Source organism: Saccoglossus kowalevskii, chromosome 21 (genome assembly GCF_978046115.1).
Source record: "Saccoglossus kowalevskii chromosome 21, keSacKowa6.1, whole genome shotgun sequence".
Taxonomy (NCBI): domain Eukaryota; kingdom Metazoa; phylum Hemichordata; class Enteropneusta; family Harrimaniidae; genus Saccoglossus; species Saccoglossus kowalevskii.
In genome coordinates this window covers 14311708-14331235 of record NC_140661.1, presented here as the reverse complement: position 1 = coordinate 14331235, position 19528 = coordinate 14311708, and the positions used below count along the sequence as shown (strand labels likewise).

The window sequence follows — 19528 nt, the reverse complement described above, 5'->3', positions numbered from 1 at the left end:
ATAAATACATGTATAAAAGTCCAATTTGATTTTTGATGTACGTGTAAAATTTGAACTTGATTAGTCCAAGCATGTGTGAGATATGGCTAGATATGCATGCAGTCAATCCATATGTCCGACTAAAAATATTCAGTCAGACCTAACATCACTGTATGCAGTATCAGTGGGTACTTGGAGAATAATTTATGTGTATAAGTTGGTGTAAGTTTCAGTTGCTGGGCAATATAAAATACAAAATCAAGCTGTTCAAAACAAAAGTTTTATTAGATAATATTTCATGTTGACAGCCAGGTATATTTTGGAATTTTTACTGCAGCAGTAGTCACCCCATAGAAAGAATTGGTCATAAACTAAGCTGTAACAAACTCATGACATGGTCAATTCTGATGCATTTGTTCCATCATCTTTATCAACTGATTTCCATATCCCCCTTCTTCATCTTCATCATCATCATCTTCTTCCTCCTCTTCCTCCATGTCCAAATCATTATGTTGTGGCACAAAACCAAGATCTAATGGAGTTTCATTCTCTACTTCCTGTTTAATATGGACGGTGATAGATAAAGAGAGAAAGTTATGCAGCAACTGCTGAAACATTGCTCTGAAGATATCTCATGAACCAATAGAACAAATGAGCATGCTCATACCACGGTTGTACTTTATGTCATCGTGTAATTTCTGTCTATCTATGGAGGGTATATTCAGCACATCAGTCTAATTTCTCCTTTTGTGTTTCCATCATTCAAGCCTCCCATGCTTACCCATAGGCTCCATAGCGTGCAATAATGCATGAATACACATTGATTTGATCGGAATTACATCATATATGTGTTCATGGCAACGAAATGCCAAGCATTATCACATATCCAGCCTGTGTCATTTAGAATTATTATATAAACAAACTGTTAAACCTCATTCATGAGAATCAGAAACAATTGAACTAAATTTGCACTCGAGATACGAGATATATGGTTACCGTGACAACTTTATCCACGGCTAGAGTACTGGTTGATTCTGGTCTGTCAGATTTCATAACAATCATACTCTTTAGAGCCAGCTCTTCAACCTAAAATATAGGAAACAAAAATGACCGAGAATATTCAGAATGATCGTCATGGTTTCTTTGATTTCACTTGTAAATAACAACAAACACAATATCATGATAATACTGGTAACCCCTCATTAACAGTTTCAGCACATTTTTATGTATTTTTTGGCAATTTTGATGGTAATTTTGGATCAAATGTAACTTTCCATTGCTGACAAGTGTTGATTGATATTTTTGAAAAAATTTAAAAAATTTATGCAGCTTGGATTTGTGAACGGCGACAGAAGTTGACTTTGAGTTTTAATTCTCATGCATCCATGTTGGAGAGCAGCCAATGGCAAGGACTGGATTACCATTAATCTCATGAATATGAAAGTGCTTGATTTATTTATATTTATTTATTCAATGAATGTCAACAAATAAATTACTAGTCAACTCTCACCTTTAACCTATTCAACTGTTCCTTCATCATTCCTTCCAAGTCATGGAGTGCTTTCTCTTCTTGTTTCAACTCCTGTAATTCAGCTAACAGCTGTCCACTGTTCGTCATGACAACAGTCTGAGAAAATGTAAATATATACGAAGACAAATTCTCTTAGCCATGGACCGTAATTATTTTGACTTGACCAATCCTACTGTAAATTACATTTTTTACAAAAATATTTTACAGAAATTTCACAAAATAAACAAATACACATGCACAACAGTGCATAAGAATCGTAAAAAAAAAAAACGATCTGTTTATATTGTTTGTAGTTTTCATCAAAATTAATGTTAAATCTTCACTCCACACCAAAAAGTCAAGAAGTTCAGAATTCTTTGATATTGTTCAAGAGTAGACGACACTCAACTTTCTAATATGCACAACCACGATCAATGACCAATTTTCCGCAATGCATTATGGGAGAGAACTTCCTATTGCTTATAATGAAAAACAACAAGCCATGCATGGCACAGTCCCCGTTAGTTATCAAATTTAAGATATATAGTTTTGTATGTGTGAAGTTTGATTGTGATTGGTCCAGGCATTTCTAAGATACGCACGCACACACGGAGGTCAAAACATAAGTCCTCGTTTTGGGACTGTGTCCGAATGGGGACTAATTATCACACTGCAAAAACTGACTGAATTAAACGCCGAGTTTTTTTAATCTCACTTTAGAGACATGAAATGTTGGATTCTTGTATCTCGAAAAATGACATGATTATTTTTTTTTTATTTTCAGTATCCTGATGACGTGAACACACAATCATGAAAGTATGACAAGACATATAATCATCAATTCGACTTGAACTTCCTTAAACTCCACTTTGATCATAACATGTTATGATCAAATGTTATACACTTATTGCAATTGGTCTCATTGTCAAGAGTGTTATCAGTTTTGCAAAGTTGACGACAAATCGTAGACTTGGTGTCGCCAAAATGCTCAACACCATCCACACTGTAAAGCTAGAAAAACGGGAGCTGTGACTAAACCGATAACACCAACAAATAGATCATATATTCAGTTACAAGTCAACATGTTTGAAGGCATCCTGCACCCGTTCTATTGTATGCAACAGACAGTAGGGAAATGAACATTACCAGTAGGCAAGAACACTGCGAAAAGTGCTAAACGTCAATAATAACAACTAGCAACATTGGTTGCAGAATAGAAATTGGTCGCTTACCTTTATTTCAATATTCAATGGCAAGCAGTGAAATACTATCAGAGTATTATCAACAATGACTCCACTTTAAAAGACTATCAATACCCGCCACAAAGATTCATGGATTTTAAAAGCTTGAGAAAATTATCCAGAATTGAGATTCACACAATCTCAAAAAAAAACAAAAACTTGTGTTGCCCTCAAGTCGGAAAATTGAAAAATTGGGTCAGTCGGTTGGTATTTTTTTTTATAGAAAAATACAGATCAACCCGAGGTTCAAAGTCGCCACTTATTCCCCCGGGACCCTGGGAATCAAACAATGGTCCGGGATCATTAATTTTTAGAGGAAACACTTTTTTACTGCTTAAAATGGTGAGTTTTTAATATTTGGGCCTAAAAAAAAAAAAAATTGTGACCCGATATTTCATATTTTTCGGCCGGTCGCTGAGGGCAACAAAACAAATTTTTTTTTGGCCATATGGTCTGTCAGTATTACAAAATTGATTGTGTCAATGCTCATAAATAAAATATTGAAGTAAGAATCCAATTACATTATATTAAGTATGTGAACAATATTTGTGCTGCAACGACTGTAAAAGTTTCTACAAACGCCATCCTACCCCTCGCTATTTCCATACCTGACGACTTCACAACAATATGCAACATGAAAATCAGACTAATACAGAACGGTACGAGTGTAATTAGTATTTTGCTGACTTACAAATAGCTTAGTTTGATTTCAAAACTTACCAAATAATGCCCAGACTGTACTGTAGGTGTTACAATTCTGGAGAGGCTCAAACTGGTACTGTAGAATACTTTATTTTCGCTGGAATTAATTTTCGCTGAAAAGGCTTTTTGGGCGTTTTGTATGGAATTTATTTTCACTGATTTTTGATGAGTTTAATGTGAAATATTAGAAAAAAAGCATATTCGCTGGATTTTATTTTCACGGAATCATCCCTCCAGCGAAAATAGCGAAAATAAATTCCAACCGAAAATAAAGTATTCTACAGTATTTGCTGGATTTTATTTTCACGGAATCATCCCTTCAGCGAAAATAGCGAAAATAAATTCCAAGCGAAAATAAAGTATTCTACAGTACTTTATTTTAGCTAGAATTAATTTTCGCTGAAAAGACATTTTGGGTGTTTTGTATGGAATTTATTTTCATTGATTTTTGACAAATTGAATGTAAAATATAGGAAAAAAGGTATATCCACTATAGCGAAAATTAATTCCAAGCAAAAATAAAGTATTTTACAGTATCTATTTGCACGTATTTTTATTTTTAAAAAATCAAAGAGAAAAATTCTTCTTTCTCAATTAACTTTTTGTTTTTAGAAACTGCGATTTTTTATCCTGGTCATATCAGAGGTTATTGTGACTTGAGTGACTGCAGTGCATCATGGAAACCAACAGTAATACACACGTGTACATGTACTATTGTATTAAAAACATTTAATAATTATACATTATGAATTTCACCTTCAAATAACATCACAAAATATTATGAAAAAATATACAATAATTCACAAACTGTACAAAAATCACCAAGTAAAATAAAATTTACATGGAAATTGTAACAATTTCCTTAAAAATAACACATTATGAAAAAATAGTTTAATTTTAAACAAAATTGCTGCAAATACACAAATAAATTAATTTTAAAAGTAGACTTCAGATGGAAATGGCTGCCGAGATCTCGTTGAAAGTTAGGGAATCAAGAGACTTGTTTTATTGTCTGAAATAGAGTTCCATTTTTTCCTAGTGAATGGTGAATACTTTTTAAGGGGCTAAAAACGTTTTGTGGCTCTTTCACTCTCAACAAGATTTCAGTTGCCATTTATATTTCACTTCTTTACTTTAAATTCCAATATTCACCACTGAGGGCGCTGCCATCAATTATGAATAAATACTACCTTGGCTACACTCAATGTTGCACAGCTCAAGCCATCAACAGAGGCACCACTCCCAGCATGCTAGCCAATATTTAAATAAACTTGCAAGAACATGAAGCACAACACGAGGGTTTGCTTATGTTACAGCGCCCTCAACATCAATCCGAGGGAAATGATAACTTTAGGAAATCAAGTTGATGCTCAATTATTCTTGAGGCGGTCATCCGGGCATTTTCTCAGAAAACTCTCAATGCTTTGGGATAATTGTTGAACAGTGTAACAAGATTACCCCTGCGTGTGTAACTCAGATTGTTGAGGATTACTTCAAAGTTGAGTTCCTATTGTTTTCTCGAATTTTCACCAGCTTTTCGCTCAGCGTTCTGCGTTCCTCAGCAGCGCGCACAGAGCCCATAGAAATACGTGGTACAGTGGTGCACGTCTTAGCAACGTGAAACGTCTTGGGACGTAGCTCGACCCCCGAGAATAAATACCACAGAAAAATTTACCCCAACTTTTTGCACTTCACCACAATTACCTTCCGCCCATAAGAAAATAGAGAAAAGAAAGAGAGAAAATAAATAAATAAATAAATATATATTAAAGAAGCATAATAACCCTTTGAATGCCGAAACAGTGTCGCAAGAAGTGAGCCGAAACAAAATTATCAGCTACTTAGTGTGTAACTGAATATGCGCAATACCATAAAATAATCAGATATATTTTGATTCACAAGACCGTACTTACTCTATTAGAAGCATATCTTCAAAAAAAGTTCACATGAAACAAAAATTGCGTTTGATGGATGCTGTTCCTTGGAGTGTCTTATTTCGACCATAGACTTGATGTTTCAGTGTCCCACCTATAAGATCATGCACTTCTAATAGAGCAAATATGGTAAACTACTTGTCCAGCCCATGCCATACGTTTACCATGACAAGCAAATGACACTTCACGTTTGAAAAAAAAATGTGCAATGACGTCCCAGAATATGACAAATAACCAACAATTCCATCCAATGATCTTAGTACACAAAAACTTATAAATCATAATTCAATTTAGCCATAACAAAATTTAAAAAAATACGTTTTCATCAATTTGCAATCTTTAATTAAAGCAACTATTTTTGTTCAAATTTCAATACACTGCACGTTAAATTTTTTTCCGTGTTCTATTATTTAAAAAAGAAAAAATAGTGAAAAAAAAAAACAATAAAAAAATATCTTAGTATACAAGTATCAGCACAACCCTCGTGTAATAATAATTGATGACATTATTGTGAGCGATTGAAAAATCTACAAATAACAGAGCGATTCGGTTTTAACGGTTGTGGTTGAATATGAATTTGCCTTTGAGCCATTCGACATTCTAAAGCCCTTTTATAAATTTTAGCCTTGAAAATGAGTCTCTTCTCCCCAACTCTCAAGTACAAGTCCTGGTTACCATGTGTTCTAATGTACATGTGATAAACTTTTGATTCACTTAAAATAAACAGAAAAGTCACTGGAAGATGATATTATGTCAACTCAGGGTCTGCCTATCTTATGTGGCAGCCAATCAGTGATGATACAGAATTAGGCGAGGGTTCTCCGAACCCGCCTATTCACATAGTTCATACCCACCATAGACTCCGGTCAGTCAAAATGACTATTTTGAACTGTAGGCATTAATCAGCGATTCTGCCGGTGACGGAGAGATAGAATCCAGGTCAGGGGAAGCCCCATGACCTTAAGATTCTTTTACCCCTTACGTCACGAACCCACGTGACCGAGGCCACCTGGCAGCGCCACAGGTAGCCGTCCTTCACTCTGGTTCCTTTCTCTCCGCCTCGAGGACTTAGACCAACGCGACGGAAAGAGTGGGGAGGTTGGGGGGGACCCGGAGTCTATGGTGGGTATGAACTATGTGAATAGGCGGGTTCGGAGAACCCTCGCCAAAATTCACTACGTTCAATTACCCACCATAGACTCCGGTCAGTCAAAATGACTATTTTGAACTGTAGGCAGAGTCAGACACCGATAGGTGGCGGGTTTTTCCGAGCAAACAGAAAAAAAGGAGAATGATGAAAGACTTTTCCCCAGTCCGGGATGAAAACACACCCAAAAACCTAAGTTAAGACCCAAGAAGGGTGGTGTCTTACCTTGCCTGTGCTGTCCCCGAAGCAAGAAGCCAATGCTGCTGTGGTGACAAGGTTCGGTGTGCCCGAGAAAGCTAGACCCAAGCCGAACTCGGGGGTGATAAGCTTTGAAGTAGGACCGAAACAGTTTGCATGAGGGCGTAGGTCGACAGAAGCGAAACCTGGGAGCTTCCAGGAAGTGCTAGTGGAACAGACAATCTGCCCGCAAAAATGCAGAGACTGACTTATCGCCTATGCGCAGAGGCCCCTGCAGTCGTTCGGGCTGGGTCAGCAAACAAGGCCTGACCCGCTATGACGGGGCCTAACCTGAAGAGACCCTGCTCAATAGATTGGGTGTCTCCTAGGTAGTAGTTGATGAAGACGTTCTGCGTTCTCCAGAAGCCTGCCCTCAGAATGTGTTTGAGGGGGCACCTGACGCTAGCGCTAGTGAGTTAGCAATCGCACGGACCTCATGTTCTTGTACTTGGTGTCTCTGCAAGGTCTGTGTTGAGGAGGATAGTGTATTATAGACCTCCAGTACAGTCGCAGTAATCCACCTGGGGATGGAAGTCGGGGAAACCGGCTTATCCCGCTTGTCAGGGCCGTAACACAAAAACATGTGTTTAGTTCCCCGTCTAGAAAACCTGGTATGGTTCTCGTAGCAACTCAGCGCTCGGACCGGGCAGAGAAGCAATTCCTCCTGGTCTTCCGGACTGACAATATTTGCCAGCCGGGGGATGACGATCAGTTGAGGATCATGTCCTGGGATTTGGTTCTAGGTGAGAAACCCGATTCGTGTCTTTAGCACAACTTGATTGTCCATAACGGCGGTACATCATCCGAGAAGGACAATGCCCCCCAGCTCTGGCCGACGCCTACCTGAGGCGAGGACCAGTAGGAAGACTATTTTCCACGTCAAAAATTTGAGTGGTGCTTGATCAGAGAGGCTCAAAAGGCCGTCTGCTTAGAGCGGACAACACAGCCGACAAGTCCCAGTTGGGCAGTTCCCTTGCATGGGGTCTCAGCGTCTGGAAAGCAGTAAATAGTCTCCTAATAGTAGGACAATCGGTTAGTCTTGTTCCCGTACGTTTGAATGGTGGGGCACAAGGCCGACCTGTAGCCAACGATCGCTGCGTAGGACAAACCCACTTCGTCAAACAGGTGGACGAAGGAGCCTGCTACCTGGCCAATAGAGGGATGGTATCGATCAATCTCCCTTCCGCTACACTAACCAGTGTATGCTCGCAGCCTAGAAATGTAGGCTGCATTGGTGGAATCCCTGTTCGCCCTGGCCAGGACGTTGGCAGCCCGCTCAGATAAAGCTTTCATATGTGCGGGTCTAATGAGAGCCTCTATGCAGGTAAGTGATACCCGCTGGGCTCGTGGTAGTGCGCCGTCTGGTTGGGACGGCATGTCCGGTAAGTCCGGAAGCACTGCTGGTGTTTCGACTATCGTTTCCGACAGAAGTGGAAACTAGGCCCTGTTTGGCCAATTGGGTGCGACCAATGATAATATGCAGGTGTGCACCTGTCGAAGTCTTCTCCGGTGCCCGGTGGACTAGCGGGAAGGGAGGAAAAGCGTACACAACTAAGTGGGTCCGCGGGGTAGCAAAGCGACCCTGGCCCAGGCTCCTGGAGTCAGCAGGAGTGTTACGTACGTCGGGAGCTTGGTGTTCCGGGGTGCGGCAAACGGTCTAACCTTGGACCGTCCACAGCCGAAACAGCCTGGAGGCTACCCACTGGGGTATCAGCCACTCCGTGTTCTGGAGACGGAGTCGCCCTGAAAGGGCGTAGCCAGACTATTCCTCACCCCTGGAAGGTGGTGTGCGGTTAGCTCCACATTGTATTCCAGGCACCAAAGGAGGATTTTGCTCCGCTAGGACTGACAACGATGGGGAATGCGTCCCCCCTCCTTCTTGAAGGAGACCACCGCTGCGTTGTCTGTGCGGAGCAGGACTCTGTGGTCTCGAACTACGGGTAGAAAGCGTGGTAGTGCTAAGTACACTGCTCACAGTTCGAGCCGGTTGATATGGTGGTCCCGAAACTATGCGGGAGCCATATCCTGGGGCTTGTTCGTCCAATAGATGCGATCCCCAACCCTGGGAGGAGGCATCTGTTACCAGAGTCATACCTGCGGCGAGCGGGTCCAAGGGGGCTCCTCTGCCCGAGGTTGGTCAGTGACGACCACCAGGGCAGGGCTTCCTTCACTTGGTCCGAGATCGAAAACTCGCCTATCTAGTTCCCATAGGAGAGCTCGGCGTTATAACAAGCGTTATACCGGGCGGCTGCGTAGTGCGGCCTGGGGAACGACCCTTCGAACCGAGGTCATCATTCCGATGATCCGCATTAGTTCACGGAGGGACACCGAGGGAACGCTGACTAGGCATTCGGCTAGGCTGCTTAGCGCTAAGCAATACGCTTGAAATAGCTAAGCCAAGCTTACCTCTGTGTCAAAACTCCATGCCCAGGGACACCAACTGCGCGTTGGCTCGAGGTGGGACTTGTCGATTTACTAATGAGCTCAACTGGTGAAGTAAATCCTGTGTTAGCCTGATGCGTTTGGCTATTACCCCTTGCCCGGGTTGTTGGTAACCAGTAGTCTGGGTACGGGTTGAGGTGTACCGACATCTGGTGAAGCAGCAGCACTACCTGTTTCATCCCTCTGGTGAACACGTAGGGCGCTGTGCCTAACCCGAACAGGGGGGGCACCGAAGTTCGAATACTTGGCCCAGTTGGGCGATTCGAAGGAGATGGCAACTCGCTAGGTGCATCGGTACGTGCAGGTAGGCCCCGCTTAAGTCTAGCGGGGCTAGCCAGTCAAAACGGTGGATGGAGAGAAGAACCCTGAATGGTGTCTCCATGTGGAACCGATCAAGGGGTACGTACTGATTCAGTCTGTCTAGGTCCAAAACTGGACGCCTGCCACTTGTAGATTTGGTACTACGAACACATTTGGGTAGAAGCCTGGACTTAGTTCCGGCTGATGTACCCTGTGTATGGCGTCTTTCCCCAGCAAACTGCTACTTCCTGTCTGATTGCTTCTGCCTTGCGGGAGTCCCCTGGCAGTGCCCAACAGGGGAGACACTGACGGGGGGAAATGGAGATTTCAGCGGTATGCCGTAAACGGATGTCACCACCTGGAAAGGTTCAGGTATCGGTCACCCGCCGTCTCCAAACCGGACTACACCGGCGCAATCTGTGTACGACAGGGATGTGTGGCCATGTGTTCGGCAGTTGCAAGGGGGGGGGTGCTCCCTTCCCCCATGAGGCGAGTTCCCCAAGGCCTGAAGTAGTCACTAAGTTGTGATCTGGCCACTCACCGAACACGTGCCTGTCCCCCCCGGTTGCAGAGGTGAGCGTCAAACATGCTTCCCCTGCTGCCGGGTAGACGTCCGCCCAGAGAGGATGAGGAGCCACCACCTGGCTCTTACCTCCCTGGGGGCGCGCCACTACCCTTCCCTCCCATGGAAGGGTATAAGCGCTTGCCTCCTGGCTGACTCTGGCTAGCGGACAACGCCCTAGAGCGTTTTGTTTTCTGTGCTTGGGGTGCCCTCCGCTTGCCCATGGCAGGACCAACTGGCTAGCAGATTCGATCTGAACCCTCTGATTCATTGCACTCCGAAGCTTCAAGACTGTACCCACCATTCCCTGAACAAAGAGGGTGGAGGGTGTCCAGTCTGCGTCACTGAGGTGGGGGACGTACCCCAGCTCAGCTTGTCGGCGAAAACACGTACGTCTAAGGCCGCGTCTCGTAGCACAGTAGTGGCCCTGGCCAAGCGAGCCAGGCAACACTAGGGGGTGTCGCACGTAGATGTGCGGTGGCCCACCAGTAAAAATGTCGCCTGGTCTAGGAGGCTGGTGCGTTCTGCCTCCTAGGTCACCAGAGTGCTGGGCACGCATAATAATGTGCTCAAGCAACTCTGCCCTCAGGGCTAGATGGGTCGTCCTCAATTGGCAAAGACACCCATGGAATGCGGCTATCCCCCTTTGCCCGGTTTGCCAAATTCGTGGTACCGGGGTCTGGGGAAGGAGCCTTGGAATCCGGTTGGGGGCATTTTGGTCTCATCCCACGCTATGGGGTCTGATCCCGAGACACACCGACCGGGTAGCATTTGGTCCAGTGGGAAGTGTTGCCTAACGTTATCCCCACCCAGGGGCCTTAAGCATTACATCCTCCGCGGCTGACCAACGCCGCCCATCAACACCGTTTTTGTGCTCTGCGCCCCACACCGCACTCAGACGGACAGGGGAGAGATGCGCCGATGGGGTTGCTTTGGATTCCGACGCCTGTGATCCCATAAGTGTTGAAGCCACCTTAGGTGGTCACTTTAGGATCAAGGGTTGGGGTATATACATCGTATCACTGGGATCGATGATACTCCGCCTCACCCCAAAAGCGTGGCTCACCGAGTCTTACAGATGGAAGACTCTGAGGGACCACCCGGAGTACCGGCTGTATCCGACGCGAGCGAACTGCGTCTCCTTTAACTTAAAATATGTGAGAGGGAGCGTGTTCGACTGTACGTCTCATGACAGGGTCGGTTCCCTCTGGGGACGCCCGTGGGTCGGTAAGAAAGTAGTCAAAACCCACAGCGGGGACCGGACACAAGGATAAATTCGTTACCGCTGTACCGTTACCGCGTGACGAACCCTAGCTGGCTGAAAGTGGGGGGGGGGTCAACGCGTGCCCTGCCCTGAAAGCCCTGCCCCGAGATCGGAGACTTGGCTTCCAGCACCCCGTTGGCATTCAGTGCCCGCGGATCCAGAGAAGGACCGGTGCAATTAGCCTGAGCCTCGGCCACCCCCCAAAATAGTGGGAGAGCCGTGACTGGGAACGGGGGTTCCCCGGAAGAGACGTGTTTGAATGCAAACATGCTTTCGTGTCTCTTCCTGCTTGCCCACCGAGGGGACACAGTGGAGACAGCTCGCTCCGACTGCGTCTGATCTACCCGGCCTGCCAGGGACGCAATTGCCCCGACAGTCCTTCGACCAAAGCCCTCAACTCGGAGGCAAACTCGGCGCCGTGCGAGGAAGGGACCACAAAGAGACCCGCAACGGGCCCCATAGGAGGAAAGCCTCCAGGGGCACAGCCTCGCTGCAGCCGGTAAAATCGGGTAAAAAACACCGCCTGAAAAAACAGACTGTGAGGATGCCCTCCGATCAGCAGGGGGAGACCGAGAAAATATCGGTACCTCCGCCGTCGGGCCTCTTACTCGACGTCCCGGTACATGAAGTACCGGTAGCCGAGCGTGAGAACTTTCCACTCATGCAAAACACGCAACTCACTTTAACGGATTTGTTTACTGGACGCGCGACCTTGCTGTGACGCGGTCAGTGTCAGCGATTTTGATGGCTCTGAAAGAAAATCTCAGGCCTCAGAACTCCAGTGAAAAAAACACGCTTTCACGCAAAAAAAACAAAAAAAACCGGAACCCACACGTAGCCACGACAAAACATCTTGGATGCTGGTTCTATGCTGGTAGATTCTGAATAAACCACTGTACGGTCGGCTCGAAAGACGAGGAGACCGGCAGAAAAAGGCAGCGAGCCTTGGAGCTGTCATTACATCGATATATTGCTAAATACATTAAAAATAAAAGACGACATGCATGAGGGAGACGAATTACAGTTGTAAAAGGTGCCGCCATGAAATCAACATGTGATTACGTAGTGGCGCCGGATTTTGATTTCTTTGCTGTGAAAATACTACACGCAAAGGGGAAAACGACACGAGGGTAAAAAAAGACAAGGAAAACTTATCCTACCAGCTACCATGTCGGATGCCGAGCAGCGGCAACAACCCAAGCTATAAATCCGGACAGGAAAAAAAAGCAGGCGATCCAGCAGAGCTCGCTAGATTTCATCTCCACTCGAGGCGGAGAGAAATTAAGAGTGAAGGACGGCTACCTGTGGCGCTGCCAGGTGGCCTCGGTCACGTGGGTTCGTGACGTAAGGGGTAAAAGAATCTTGAGGTCATGGGGCTTCCCCTGACCTGGATTCTATCTCTCCGTCACCGGCAGAATCGCTGATTAATGCCTACAGTTCAAAATAGTCATTTTGACTGACCGGAGTCTATGGTGGGTAATTGAACGTAGTGAATTTAGAATTCTGTGTAGAATGAACGTACATACAATAGCTGTCCAAGTAAAAAAAACAAAAACAGCAAATCAATGAAAAAATAAAGGAAGGCTCATAAACGAAAAAAAAAATCAAAACTTTATGCTAATTTATTCATTAAATTTGGAGTATTCGGGTTGAGAAAATCATGAAAAGTCTGCTGATCAATAAATACTGTGAAAATAAAGTATTCTACATTATTCAAATTAGTGTTAGAGCCATGATTATCCCTGTTCCTATATAAATATTCATATTCCGAACAAGGAATGTATTACTGGTCTGTACCAGAAAATTAACTCCGATGTCCCCAACCTTATTCTGTCCATTATTTTCCCAGACAGACAACGAAAAACGTTACTGTTATATATTGTACATTGGAGGTCACCCACAAGATCATCACGTAAACGAAGCGCCGGGATAATAACTGACTGAATACATTGTTGATTTCGCTTGCCTTTGATCTATTATCACTAGGCCCATGACAGTATCCCCTAGCATGTCAATGAAATAAAAAACATCAAATTGAAAATAAGATTTTGATGTTGTTCATTTTAAAATCCTATTTTTGAATACTGATATTGCCACCACAAGCATAACTTTAAAAACTACAGCTAAACACTAAATTGTGATTTCTTGCCACCAATTTATGAGTTGAAATTACGCCAAAATCCAAAATGTTAGATTCCAGAAAATATTAGAAATTCACTTGGTCATTATTAGCCACGGTCCATTACCAAGTATACATTACAACTTATTAAAAACCTTGAATAAATTATATACTAGCTTGAGGTCATTATTTACTTGTTCGCCGTGCATAACGCCCTTTCATGCAGTATTAAGCATTGTGATTAGTATGTATGTAACACCATACTGATCCCCCCTCCCCCTAAAGACTTTAAGGGGTCACCCTGGAGAATGAATGATTGATACGAAAATATGTTTAGCTTGACGACAGAAAAACATTACTGTAAAGGGGGTAATTATTCACTGGGTTTTAATTTAGCTTATTTCGCTGACTGGAAAAATGCACTAAATTAAAACACAGTGAATATGTAAAATTTAACATAGAACACATTATCTAAATGACGAAACCGTGAATTTAAAACCCACTGATTATGCCTGAAATGGTAAATCAGTGAAATTTAAACCCAGTGAAAATTAGTCATTTTACAGTAGGTCTCATTCATTTTTATTTGTCCATGTTGGTTTATAATCAGATAAATGAAATTTTTGTAAGATGCCATAAATTTGAGAAGGGGATATACTCGGACAACTACAGCAGATGAATAGCAATTCATCAGGCCATACTTGGGGTACTTGGAATGACTGGATTCCAGCCTATCACTGACCAAAGAAAGTTATTCCTTACTCCAGATACAACACAGAAGAATTTCTTTTCAGTCAAAAAATATTTCAGCTAAAATAACTATTCACGTTAACTGGCATGGAGCATATGCAATTAACACATTATTTTTCTAACAAAACATTGGTGTTTTAAATATTTTCGCGGCACACATTTTCAAGAATTATTGTTCATGATTCAATATTTTTTTTTTTAATTTCAACATTTATTATATGACAAGCACGACCAGATTATCAGGGACTTTTTTTTTATTAGTGAAAGGTTACAATAGTTATTAACAGCAGTGAAGGAGTTAATGAGAATTTATTGCACGTTTTTCAATATGACCCGGTTCTCTGGTTTTAGTAAATAACCATTTCTCTACAGTGGCTGTGGTGGTTCCTGTAACACCGACACCGCTAATACTGGCCAATGAAACGTTGCTAAATTTCAAATCAAATCCAGCATCACATAAGTCTTGTATGAGGCTGTGTCTGTCTTCGACATCACCGTGTATATGTAAACAATGACCTTCACGATACCAGCCGACTTGTTTCGCAGTAATTAACTTAATAGTTGGAATATCCTCTAGCATAAAAAGTTCTCCATAAATACGAAAGTACATCACACGCATCGATTCTTTCTTGCATTCTAATTCGATTATCGTTTGTGGTTTATGCACAGGTATTGCGGCTTTTTGACGTTCATCACGTGCGTGGTGAATTGCCTCAATCAATTCCGGAATCTGGAAGAAATCAGCTTCAGTTGCGAGGAGTTCCCAATCCTTGAAATTCTCCGGCAAACTTAGTCGCGTAGATCGCAGGAAATTCAAGACGTACCTGAAAATCTCGCCATCTCTGTCGATAAAATAATGTCCATTTTGATCAAGTTGAGTCGGTACACGTTCACTGAACATAGATCCTAGCATTGAGTGCGGATAATTAAGAAGAGTAGCTCTCGTTGTCGTGTAGATGACGCCACCAACGTTCAGATACAAAATCTCAGACATGTCAAATCAGACAGTACAGTCTAAAGTGATAGATACAAGGAACGGAAATCAGACAATGCGTTGGAATCAGTTGGTACTGATATTTGGGTTCCAAGAAATGGAACTTCACACAGCGGTTAAATATCCAACAACCCATGATGTCACATGCAACACTGAGACACAAAGTATTTGATTTTAATGCGTTTCAGATCTGAAGCAAAATGACTGCACAAGACAGGATGATATTTCAGAATTCTCAGAATCTTAATTATCTGTTTAATTTGGTTATTATTTGAACATTATTGATAGTTTGACAACCAAATAAAACTATCAAAAAAAAGATAGATTTGTTATCTATAGATATGCGACAGTTATGACTTGTGATAAAGACCTCACTGAATGAAATGACGCTAAAATTAGCCTCTGATTTAGATTTAAAATATAATTAATAATTTTCAGGTTTTAGTAAATGACAGTAAATGCTGATTTCCAAGACATTTCTGCATATACAAATATAATCAACTTTTTGGTGTTTTCTTTGGGAAAATGTAATGCTTTTAATAAAAACCATGCCTAATATTTAGCACTAACATTTAAAGCGGGGGAGTCGTCAACTGCGTATGCGACAGATGACCATAGCGTGTCATTGTTTACAAACAAGCGTCTACCCATGAGCCTTTGCGTTTTTAGCGCGTGTTGTTATTGTCGCTTGGAACTCATTTCCCACGCGTGCGCATGTGACGACCCTCCCGCTTTAAGTATGAAAGACAATAGTGTATATAAAAGTCTGCTGTTGTGTTTATTATAAAACCAGAATTTTTTACGGAAAAAAAGTCACTCAATCATGAAAATTAGTATGAAACCGAATTAGTATATAGAGTCAACTTTGAGAATCGTAACATACTCTGATCGTAATATCAAGAAATTGCAACACTACACGACATGTGACCTTATTATGGTTCTGTCCAGATACTGGTAGGTCTTATCTTTGTCTGTCGGAGTCTGTACACTAATGATGCTTCGTATACCAACAGACAATACCTATATATTATGGGTCGTTTTGAGTCCAGGTAGATCTTGGTCTTCATCTATCAGGTTACACGTTGGGTCTGTGTACAGGCCAGACCCTAGCCCCGCGGTGGCAGTCGGGTCATTCCAGCCCCCCCCCCCCCTACGGATGGTTTAAATCTGAGAGGTCATACTTCTACAAAAAGTATGGATGGTTCAATCGTTCACTGCGAGAATCACGCGTTATGCATGAAATCGAACGTAAAAACAGGACAAACAAAGGTCATAGCGTCGTAGTCGCGTCAAACATCGCGTGGGATTCGACAAACGCGAAAGTATTTTGGGGACATTTCCAAGCTTGATAATGTGCTGTCCACATTTGATGAGAGGCAATTTCGATTTAAGTAAGGGTATTCGGAAGCAGTATTCCTCTGTCGAAGATCGGCCGGTCAATGTAAGCTACGAAATAAAGAAATTCTAGTTCAAAATCAAATCGTTCGATTTTTGCGGCAGACGTTCGACGCGCGTCTTTCATGCATCTTGCGAGATCTCGTAATTGTACGGAAAATCACCTATTCCGAGAGGTGTCATATTTTTACCCATACGTATATGTCAAATCAGTAAAGTTTCTGGGGGGTGTTAGTTAACAAAAATCCGACACCTGAATGGTGGATTTGAATCCATAGGATGTCTTAACCTTAATATCCATCCGTGGGGGGGGGGAGGGGAGGGGGCAAAAACTGGAATGACCCAACCCTGCGAAATGATAAACACTGCCTGTACACCGGCGCTGCATGTCGTGTTTACAGACAGGCGAAGCAGGACCTAGCCGTACCCTAACGACGCGAAACCACGGCTGAGAAAGTCACGTAGCACCTGTGTGCACACGATATTCGTTCATGAGAAACAAACTCTAGTACCACAGTCACCGAGAAAGTCAATAAACGTGAATTTACCTGGATTTGTCTTCGTCAAGTTAAACACGTTCGAGGACTCCCTGTTTACTAAGCGTTGTGAATACATCAATGGTTGCCTTAATTATCAGTCACCGCGTGCTACCTATATTCCACTTATTCGGTAAAAGTGTTAAATAACCTCATTTCAGAGTACACGTGACAAGAAACTTGGTTCAACGGTTTATTTTATTTCAACATGGCGCCGAACCCGGAAGTAGCTTTGCTTGATAAAGCGCCCTCAGAGATATGAATTGCAATTAGTACAGTTATTTTGTTATTATTGCAGAAATAAAATTATTTTGTATTGACGACACTGACCCCCCCCCCCCATGAACATTCCATAATATGACCTAAAGAGATGAAGTATCAGCAAACACAAACTGGATCAAATCGAGACATTGTCAACAGCCATTTGCAATATTTGGTCATTTTCCCCGGGTGTAGTTTTTAAGGACGATGATAGTACCCGAAAAAAAAAACTAATATAAGAATTGTTATAAAATGTTAAAACAATTCAAATATTACTACAAGCTAATAATTCTAGTCATCCGCCAAATGTCCACTTGCATAAGCGTCGTTGTCTTTTTCTTATTATGCACTTTTTGATATATATAGTATAGCAACTGCCGAGAACAGATAAACTAATTTGTCGTGGGTTGTCATGACAACGAAGTCCACAGCTTTCAGAACTATGGTAACAAAATATATACATTTTTTTCTCGTCAATATTCGGGTAAGGTCATCATGAAATGGAATTCGTTCCCTTTGGCCATGTGCTAAGTGGTGATTAGAGTGCGACTTACGGGCAACATGTAAACGTTGCAGGAAAGCGTTCGCCAATACCTACACTATTGATACGGGGGTCGAGTTGACTTGGGGTCGAGTTGACCAGAAGCCCTTCATGTTTATGCTGATTAGTAGAGCTCCTTCATACATACACTCCTGTATGAAGGAGCTCTGCTAATCAGCATAAATATGAAGCTATTGAGGGATGGTAAACTCAGACGTTACCAGAGACAAATCCACAGAAGCCTTAATGCCAGCTTATTCGAGCTACGGGAAAAGTATAACGATCGTGTAATAGATACAACGACTCTATTGAGATATTGTAGCAAGTTGAATGGACCACGCGCCTTTTGAGAAGTTTTTTTTTCTAACAGACGAAATCATGAACGTTTGGCAATTTCTAGGACAATTTAAATCATGAACTTTTTTTTGTTGAAAACTTGTGAACTTGTAGCAATTTCTAGGACAATTGGGAACATGGTTTGCATGGTTGTCCGATTACTACATTCCGTCCCACTCAAAAATTACTCTGGCAAAATACGGCGACAAAGCTTGTATTTGGAAGCCGACATAGTAATATTCATGAGTAGACGTCATGAAAAGACATAACCAATCAGCGTCCATTCTCGCCCGCCAGAGTATTTTTTCCGCCCCACTCAAAAAAATATTTCTTGGAGTTGCCGAAAGAGGGCGTGGTTTGCGCCGAGGGATGACTGTGAATGTGCTGTCTGAAAGTTAAATTATACAAGTAAATTTTCTTATATAGTGTAATGGATTACCAGCCAATTTTAACACAGAACTATTGATTTTGTTGAATACTAGTATGCGTTTTGTGGGCTATAATAATTCAATGTGGTGCAAACTTTTTAAAACTGTTTTAAATTGTAGTTATCATTGAATTGTATGAATATGCTAAAATTAGAGTGGGTATTAATTCTACATTTTGGCTAAAACGGGCCACCAATTTCTACATTTTCACACAAAAAAAAACGTTAAATCTCAACATTATTCTTCATTTTAGTAATTTTACCCGCTTTGTTCACCCAATGCTACTGAATGGCACGCTTGTAATGAATACGCGTAAATGTTTACTCGAACCGAGACCACGAACATGCAGCAAAGCGCGGTAGTCGTCGCGCAGCGCGTGTTCGAATTTCAAGTAAAAAAACAATGTATTTTACATGCGTTGTATACGTCGCTATGAGTCCCATATCGAACAGAACGCGGCGTGACAACCACCGCCCTTTAACTTTATTAGCGTCCGCGTTGCAGTATTTTAACAAAGTAATACTGCAAATTTGGCAAGTTTTAGGTGGTTTTCTGCAGCCCCATCGCGGGTTGTGTGTTTTTACAATGTACGAGTGTTACGTTACTCCTTTTGTATAGGACAATGGGCCGTACGTGTCACAGTGTACCACATTTTTGCGATCGACTTAGCTCGTCCAGTACGGGTTACCACTAGACTGGCAAAGTCGGGACTTCTTTTTTGTTTTACAAAGGAAATATCATTGTCAATATTGTCTTTTTCGCGTGATCGGTAAACGTTAGTTTTCGCGATCGCGCTAAAAGGACTTAAAACAATTTATTTCTTTTTGCAAAACAAACAAAGATGTCCGAC

The 19528-nt window shown here is 42.3% G+C and overlaps 2 protein-coding genes across 2 annotated transcripts; both read right to left on the bottom strand.

Annotated features, from left to right (window-relative positions):
• Positions 1 to 242: 242 nt before the first annotated feature.
• LOC100373303 (uncharacterized) lies at positions 243 to 17338 on the bottom strand. Its single transcript, XM_002731122.3, has 4 exons — positions 17125 to 17338; positions 1490 to 1606; positions 976 to 1065; positions 243 to 536 (listed from the first exon to the last, which is right to left on the bottom strand). Exons 2-4 carry the CDS (start codon positions 1595 to 1597, stop codon positions 378 to 380), a joined length of 357 nt encoding a protein of 118 aa, XP_002731168.1. The 5' UTR covers positions 1598 to 1606; positions 17125 to 17338; the 3' UTR covers positions 243 to 377.
• LOC100374511 (BTB/POZ domain-containing protein KCTD6-like) lies at positions 14377 to 15301 on the bottom strand. The gene has a single exon (XM_002731130.3). The coding sequence runs from the start codon at positions 15179 to 15181 to the stop codon at positions 14486 to 14488; it is 696 nt and encodes a 231-aa protein (XP_002731176.1). The 5' UTR covers positions 15182 to 15301; the 3' UTR covers positions 14377 to 14485.
• Positions 17339 to 19528: the final 2190 nt, after the last annotated feature.